Below are 8,327 nucleotides of genomic sequence, written 5' to 3'. Positions count from 1 at the left end.
CCTACTGCGGGTGGTGCACGATGGAGACCAGGTAGGACCAGCCGTGTCCTGGTGTGCTTCTGTATGTCCTTTGGCCCTCAAGTCTGGGCAGGAATTTCTGGTGTCTTTTGTATTTCCTCGCAGTCACGCTGCCCTAAGTCTTTGTCCATTCCTTATGAAATGCATGCTGTTAAAAACAATTGCATCTGGCCCCAAGGGTTGGGATGCTCTTCAGAGCCAGGACTTCACTGTAGCTGCATTGTCACACTGCAGGCCTGTGCAGAGAATCTCTTGCCAGCATCCAACTGTGGGACTGGGAGAGCCCACACCCTGTGAAAGACCAGCTTTTGCCCCTGCAGTTCTCATCTATGAGTAAAAGGCAATCACGCCTTAGATTAGATTCCACGTTTGCAAACTGAAGGTGTTGGACAGAATGTCACCTCCTCTTCCTCAGTCTGGGTTAAGCCTGGCCTTCTCCTGCCTCCCTCAATCCTGGTGCTCCGCTGGTGCTGTGGGAGTGTGTGCTCTTATCGTGGCAAGCAGACACTTTAAATATAGCAGCAAACATCGAGGCTTAGCTGCATGGATGGAGAAAAAAGATACAGACACGGGATTTTCTCAGGATCTTCCCTCACAAGGAATTCAACATTTTTATCACCTATTTTAAAACTCATCAACCATCAGCTGTTCCCCTGTTTGTTGCAGGTGTTCTTTGCAGCATGAGTGCACCAACTCCACAGGGGCCAACTTCTGGGCGAGTGTGAGTGAAGGAGTGCAGCAGTGCCCCTCCATGACCATCCTGGAGCCTGAGATCAATATTGACAAAGAGAACCCGGTGCGTTTGAAGCCAATAATCAATCAATCAATCCCCTGCAGCGTCCGTAGAGCCGTTCCCTGCTCTCGGGGCGGGTAACTTCCCATCTCTTGCAGCAGAGAGTGTGGCTCTGCAAGGCTCACACGGGGGTCAGGAGGATGCTCTGCTGAGCTGCTGTGTCAGGCCAAGGCTCTCAGAGGGCTGGGGGTGACCTCCTGCTCCCTCGAGCTGGCTGGATGCCTGTAGGCAAACAGGACCTAGAGCTGTTGCACCAAACGCACAAGGGGGGCTAGCAGAATTTCAAACACAGATGATCAGCTGCAGATGGCTGAGTCAACTCGTTTTCTGGTTTTGTATTGTTGCTATTTTTAGCTATTTTAGTTATATTTTTAATGTTTTCATCAAAAAAAATTTTTTGTTTAAAGACAGACCCTGTCTTTGCGTTTGTTTTGGAGTTGTCTACCTCTGAAAAGCATCTAAAAAGTTGAAAAATTCTAAATGTAATTTTCTGACATAGTAACTGATTTTTTTGTCTAATATAGGCCCTGATAATACAAATAAATGGAACTATCCCAAACCTGAATGGAACAAATATTTCATGTGACTATGGAAACAACATCCACACGGTAGCCAGAGTTGCTGGAGATTACGTAAACCAATTTATTTATTGCAGTTTGCTTCCACGTGAGAAATATCCAGCATTTCCTGATGACCAAGGTATGTAGAGGCAAGCAAACTGGGTTCCTTTTAACCACTTTTGTGGACATAATTTTTAATGGACTTTATTTCTTTTTCCATTTGTATATGCAGATATTGCATACAGGAAAGAAAAGCCCAAAGCTGCTTCTATTTTACAAGGCATATGACTCTGAAGTGTAGGAGTTCCACCATCTTTACACAAAATGACAGTATTTCAAATCTATCAATTTTTGCATTAAACATCAGAATTTAAATGCCAGTTAATGGGCTTACTTCTATCTGATTTGAGTTTTTGATTTAGTAAGTACTAAGCCAAAAATGTTTTGGCCTTGGGCAAATACTGTTGCTTCCTATATTGATATTTCCAATTGCTTTGTTTAATTTCTCTCTGCAACACGTGCTGCCTTTCAGGAGAAGCTCTGGAAAAAGAGCAAGTGGGTACCTAAAAGGAGTCAGGAACTCTTATTCCCCTTTTTGAAATGAAAAGCCAGATGGAGGTTTCCAGTGTCCCCTGGTTTCTGGTGGTACCAAAGGGGATACCTGTCTCAAGTCTCCACGGAGCTGCCTGCGGAGGGGCAAGCGGATGAAGGATGTGGATGAAGTTGAAGTAGGCTGAGCTGATGGCTGAGCTGACAGATCTGAGACCAGCCCCTTAGCAATGGAGTCGGCCCCTCTCATAGTGCCTTCAGAGAAGTTCAGTGCTTCATTCCAGACTTGAGTGCTTGTTACATTTTCATCCTTCGGGCCTGGACTGAATGCGCTATTGAAGATGGCTGACTTCAGTAGAGAGAGAATGAGACAGTCCTTTTGAAAATCCCACTTTTCCTAGGCCCATTTGTAAAGCTGCGTTGTTTTTCTCCCCAGCTATCCAAAGAATGGGAGATCATTAACTGCTCTATATTGTTGGTTACAGCAATGTCCAAATGAATTTCTGGAATCCAGTGTGCTGATTTATTGTCCATATTCTGAAAGAGGCATTGTCTCTTCTCCCTGGTGCTTATATGGCAAAATGGCAAAGAAAAAAAATTAAGCAATTTCGGGGGGAGGGAAGGTAGTATGGCATCTTGAGCAGCCAAAAAAGGGATTTCCACTTTCCTCTGAGTGTTTGTTGTCATGGGGAAAGTGAGCAGGGTTTTAAAACATGATAACTAACATGTTTAAATTACCACATTTTTTAAAAATATAATTTAGCACCAACTGTACATGAAGACAGTTATTAACTCTGCTAATTAACACTTGCACAACACGCTGGAATTTTGTGCTGAAAGTCACAATGTTGTTTCCTGTGAGGGTGGTGTAAAGCACTGATTTAGGAAAGAAGAGCTGAAAATCAGAGGACAAAAAATGACTGGTCCAAGCTCTGAAATGCAGCTCGGAGGAAGCCCTAGGGAAAACAAAGGAGATATAGCCCTTGTTTTCCCAAGGGTCTGTCTTGTCTCCTGTTTTGTTGTGAAGTGTGAGTGAGAGACTCTTGCAACCCAATATTCTTTGGCTTGATTCTCTCAGACCATGTGGTTGTTGAAACTGCTCTCCGAGTCAACAGCAAAAACATTATCCAGGCCAATTTCACCATCTATGATTGCAAAAGGACTGGAAACATTTACCCAAAGAGAGCGTAAGTGACCCCGGTGTGCAGGCAGCGGGGCCCCACAGGCAGGTGGTGGCAGGGCATGGGTGGCACCGGGGCGATGGAGGCAGCTGGGGTGGTTTGGAGAGGGGTGGGTGCCAGCACACAGCTGGACGAGTCTCCCTGTGTGGGGTTAACGGCAGAGCACAGCCCCTGCCAGTGGGTGGCTGGGGGCCTGGGCAGGATTTGGCAGAATTTTGGGGGATGCAATACCAGGGATTTTCAGAGGAGGGTCCTCACACCGTCTCAAGCCATCTGGACATGCTGGGTTTCTTTTAAATATGAATAATATTTTTATATAAAGCTTGTTCTGTTAACCCTTCATCATCAGAACCAGCCTCCCCAGTGATCCTTGGGAGCATCTGTGGGGCACTGGGGAAGGGAAGGACAATCTCTTTTGCCCCTTCTAGCCCTGGGTGGGGGCAACCACATACCCCCATCGTCAGGATGGGCTGGAGGGGGACTCTGGTGCCACCTACCAAAATTCATCCACCTCTCAGGAGTGTAACAGCAGGGCCAGACTGCAGGGACCCTGGTCCTGCCTGCTGGCATTTCCATGCCTGTGCAAACAGGAGAACCTTCATCAGGCTTTGACTTCCCTGGCTCCCTGGGGAGATGGATGGAGGGAAGGAGTGCTTTTGGCAGAAAAGCACTTTACGCTCAGCAGGGGAGAGTGGCTCCTGGCCTGCTGTGGCCTGGAGCAGGGAGATGATGTCTGGGGGTGATGGGCTCTGCCTACATCCCCTGCCGGCTCCCAGGGAGAGGAGGACAGGGAAATTAAGGACCTGTCATGGGTTTTTTGGGGCACCATTGTAGACTGAACTGTGTGAAGACGCGTTGCAGGGCCTAGGTGTGGCTTCTCTGAGCAGCTTAAACTCTGCTTTTCTCACCATGCCTTTGCCATTCCAGGTGCACCAGCTGCCTCTCAGCCAGGTGGAAGTGTCATTGGTGCCCCTCCACCTACACCTGCGTCTCCAACCACTCGCAGTGTGTCAGCGCGCTGCAGATGAAGGTGAGGCCCATTTAACTGCTGCTCGGGCTCTGAGCCTCCTCCATCAGCAGCCACCACTTGCTGACCACAGCTTGTGCCCAGCTGGAGCTGGGGCACCCTCCTCACGTGGTGTGCAGGCAGTGAAGCTGCAGCTGCACTGTGCTGTGCTGAGGTGTGTGTGGGAGGAAGCTGGCACACTGGCTAAAGCATTCAGCTGTCCTGGTGCCTCAGTGGGCTCTGTCCCTTGGCTCTCCATCACCTCTCCTATCTGGAGCAATGCTGCTGCTTCTTCACATCCTGGGCCGCCTGGGTTTCAGCATGAGAAACGCAGCCATGCTCCACCATTCCCTAGGCTCTGACTTGTGGTTGCTCTATGTTAATAACATGCTGGAGCACCACTGGTGATGCTTGTCTGTAGGAGAAAATCTCCCCTTTCCAAATTGTAGCTTTAATAACCGAGGCTCAGTGTGTTTCTGCTTCTGAAATTTAAATTGAAGTTAATTTTAATAAAATTGGCTTTTTAGCAATCAATCTGCTGTAGATCCAAGCCAAACTTTTATGCTGTAAATTGAATATCGCTTTGGCACTGGTGCTCTGTTCTTGGCTCCGCTCTTCCAGTGTTCCCTATGCTTGTCACTGGGAGGAGTTTGGCCCTGTGTCAGATGTCCCACCTTCAGCCCTGGACTGACCCTTGGGCCGGGCGTGGCGTCCACTCCTCTGCAGTGGTAGGGGAGGTGGGTAGCTGTGAGCACAGGTAATGGGGGTGGGGATGGAGCTGGAGTCACCACCCTGCAGCTCCATGTGATCGTGTCTAGTGTAAATCTCTGGGAAATGGGAACAGAAAAGTCTGTGCTGAGTGGCAGTTCCCAGCAGTGCAGGATGGCGTGGCAGCATCAGCTGTGCCTCCCTGGGCATACCCAGGTGTTTTAGGGAAGCATGTTCTGCTTTGTCCACTTCCCAGGTTTCAGTGTCTGGTGTTTTCTCTGGCTGCCTGGACAGGTGCTGGGCACTTGAAAACCATCCAGACAGTTGCTCCTGTGGGGTGTCTGTCCTGTGCTGGGGCACAGGGAGCTGTGCTGCAGGTCTGGCACGTGCCAGGCTACCGGGCCTGTGGGTTCTTGTGCTGCATGTGCTGCCAGGCACTGGCACTGCTGCTCGGGGCAGGGGCTTGGGGGTGTCAGTTCCAGCAGTGGCATTAGGGCTGTGGGGCTGGCTGGGGACTGCCCTGGATTAGTCCTAGAGCAGCAGAGGACTGACTTTATCGTCTTGGATCTCCTACTGCAGAGGTACAGTTGGGGGATGCTCACCTGGTTGGGCATGTTTCTGTGTTCTCTCTGCTGATCTCTGTGAGCAGCTGCAGGATGAGGTGCTCTGTAGCCCGGGAAACACGGTGTAGAGCTTTCAGTAAACAAACCGTTGCTGGCACGACTGCACCTGAGCACAGCTCTGCTGGGAAAGCAGTGTCAGACCAGTTCCATCCACAGCATCTTAAACATTCAGCCTCTTTGCCCTGATCCAGACACGAAGGGTACAGTCAGCTGGAAGCTTTATTTCTGGTTGCTGGTGAACAGCAGGAGAAGGAGCTGCAAGACAACAAGTTAATCAGTCCTCTAAAGTGTATTTCTCTGGGAAGCTGTGCCAGCTCCACTGACGTTCAAGGACACACCAGGCCATGGGAGGTTTTGCATGAATTTTCTTGCAGCCCTGCTGGTTTTATTTTAACGCTTTTGATTCATCTGGAAGAAGCTTGGGACTGAAATTTCTCCCCCGTGCTTTGTTTTGCTTCCCTTATCACATGCATCTCTGCTATTTAATCTCCTTGTTTAGGTGGCACCAACTGTGCCTGGTTAGATGAGTGTCCTGACAGAAGCAAAGCATGTTCTCCACAGGCAAATAGGCACTTCCAGGTAGTTCCCTGACCCCTAGGTAGGTCTAGGGAGGGCAAGAGAGAAACCTCCTACTCACTGCGTGTCTGGTCCCAGGGATGGGATTGGAGGTCTCTTCCAACCAGTTAATTCTATGATTCTGTGATGTGTCCGGCCCCAGGGGTGTGTCTGGACATTCTGGTGCTGGGAGGGCAGGCTTGGCCTCTCCTTGGAGCAGCAGCAGCAGCAGCACTGGCATCAGTGGAGCTGCAGTGGGGTAACCTTTAATGCAAACGAGAGGAAATCTTGCCTGCTGCAAATGATTCTGCATAATGGAGCAAGTATTTTGTTGTCTTTTACCCCAATGGCTCCACTGTCACAGTCATTACTCTGGATGTACCCTGGGGCCACAGAGAAGCTGGCTTCATTCTCGCTGTAGCTTTGCAGTGTGATTTACATCTCATGAGAGAACAGGACGGGCTTTTCAAACGGGCTGGAATTCTGAGACAGCTCCAGTGTCCGAGACATCAATTTAAAATGAGAACAAAAGTAGGGGGACAGATGTCCTCTTAAAATCATTTTTCAGCTTCATTTAAGCCTTTCATTGCAGCTGCCCTACTAGTTCAGGCCCCTCACTGGATCCTCTGTGGCTCAGTGTACCCTCCCTCTACACACACGTGAGACCCTTGTGCCCTGTGGTGCCACCGTGCAGGATGGAGACCCTGGAACACAGGCTCTGGGAGGGGGCTGGCAGGAGTGCAGTGGATGAGACGTGGCTTCCAGCAGGCAGGAGAGGGTCCCACTGGCGGATCTGCCGTTGGAGGTGGCAGTGGCTCCCTTCATTGTCACTCCAGCTCTGTCACTGCCGGAGCAGCAGCTGAGGCGTGGATATGAAGTTGCTGTGCACCTGGCAGTACCTGGTTCCCAGTGAAATGAGTCTTACCAAGGGCCCTGATGTGTCCTTTTGTCACTGAGGATGCTCGGCGCACACCCAACTAACCTCTTTTTTCCTTGTTTTTGTACCTAACAGAAGAAAATTGACTGTCCTCGAATTGTACCTGCCCCTTTGGAGCCAATGCCCACAGGAGTATCTCGGGACATCACGATCTCACTGGCCAATGCAACTTTCTCTAAGGTAAAGGAGTTCCTGGAGGGATTGGGCAGGTTCAGATGTTTGGGAGAAATAAAACTCCCAGTTCCCTTGTGGGTGTTTGCTCCACTGGCACCACGTGCCAGCCCTGCCCCAGAGCCCACAGTGAGGAATGAAGGACACAGCCCCAGGCTGGGCGCAGGGAGGCTGTGCTGGTGGAGCCACAAGGTTGAGTAAGCACAGAAACATGGTTTAACGTAACTTCAGGTCATCAGTGCGGAGCTTGTTTGGTGTGAAAAAGTGCTTTCTCTGAAATTCTCTGACATGCGAGATGTAACAGTGAGAAGCAGGAGTGGACATCGAATGGTGCCTTCTGAGGCGCACTGCACACCAGAAGGAACCAGAGGAATTTGGGACAGAGAGGCTGGTTAGTGGGAAAATGCTTGAGTAAGCACTGGTATTTGTAGAAATCTGCCCTGAGTCATTTTGGGTCAGTTCAGCAGGGCCCATGGGGCTGGGTTTGCTGTGCCTCTGTGGATGATTCCAGCACACTGGGCAGCCAGGCAGCTTCTTGTTCTGCAGGGGAGGAGAGTTTTGGAAGTACTGGTGGAGCTGTTCTGGGGTGCCAGGGTACCGAGGGCTGCAGCCAGGGGCTGTGGAGGCACCGCTCCCACCACACCTCCTGCCCTTGGTGCGGGGGCAGAGTGGACCCTCCCACCATGATGGGGTGGTCTTTTCCTGCACAACTCTGGCCTCTGGGAACGAGGATGTGCCATCCACAATCAGCAAAATAGAGCCAGAAATCCTTCTTCCTCTGCGGATGCTGGAGGTGGCTGAGGAGGAAGCAATACCGCATGGAACCCATAGGAAATGGAGTCAGCAGGAAAGGGGCCACACCACCTCTGCTCTGGGGCAACTGGGGGGGCTCTGGCACTCTGACTTCCTTCTGCCACCTTCCGCTCCCTATCCTGGAATGCCAGCTGGGATTCCTTCTCCTTCCCTCCACAGGAGCTCACGAGTGCTGCTGGAGCTGGGAGCTTTGGAGATGTGGCTTTTCTGCAGCGGAGGCACTCCCTGGCAGGGGCACGAGGCCGGGGGTACGGGCAGCCTGCAGAGCCAGAACTGCCTGGGTGCAGGCCATGCACTGCCTCTGTGTTTGCTGAGCCAGCAGCTCTCTGTCTGGAGTCTGGTGCTTCCTTTCATGTCTTTTATCAGATGTGCCAGTTTTCAAAGAGTAGTTAGACCTCAGTAGTGGTGGAGCA

General features: G+C 50.7%; 1 protein-coding gene across 1 annotated transcript in view; it reads left to right on the top strand.

Moving 5' to 3' along the window:
• Positions 1-8,327, top strand: part of PLXND1 (plexin D1) — a 71,899-nt gene that overhangs the window by 21,703 nt on the left and 41,869 nt on the right. Inside the window, 6 exon segments of the mRNA XM_027903282.1 lie at positions 1-31; positions 685-814; positions 1,336-1,510; positions 2,999-3,107; positions 4,029-4,131; positions 7,006-7,110. Coding sequence (XP_027759083.1) covers positions 1-31; positions 685-814; positions 1,336-1,510; positions 2,999-3,107; positions 4,029-4,131; positions 7,006-7,110 — 653 coding nt within the window.

This window comes from Empidonax traillii, unplaced genomic scaffold (assembly GCF_003031625.1).
Source record: "Empidonax traillii isolate 1590-97213 ecotype Southwest subspecies unplaced genomic scaffold, ASM303162v1 scaffold956:size363975, whole genome shotgun sequence".
Taxonomy (NCBI): Eukaryota; Metazoa; Chordata; class Aves; order Passeriformes; family Tyrannidae; genus Empidonax; species Empidonax traillii.
Note: the sequence above shows the minus strand (reverse complement) of the source record. Positions and strands in the feature narration are given on the sequence as shown.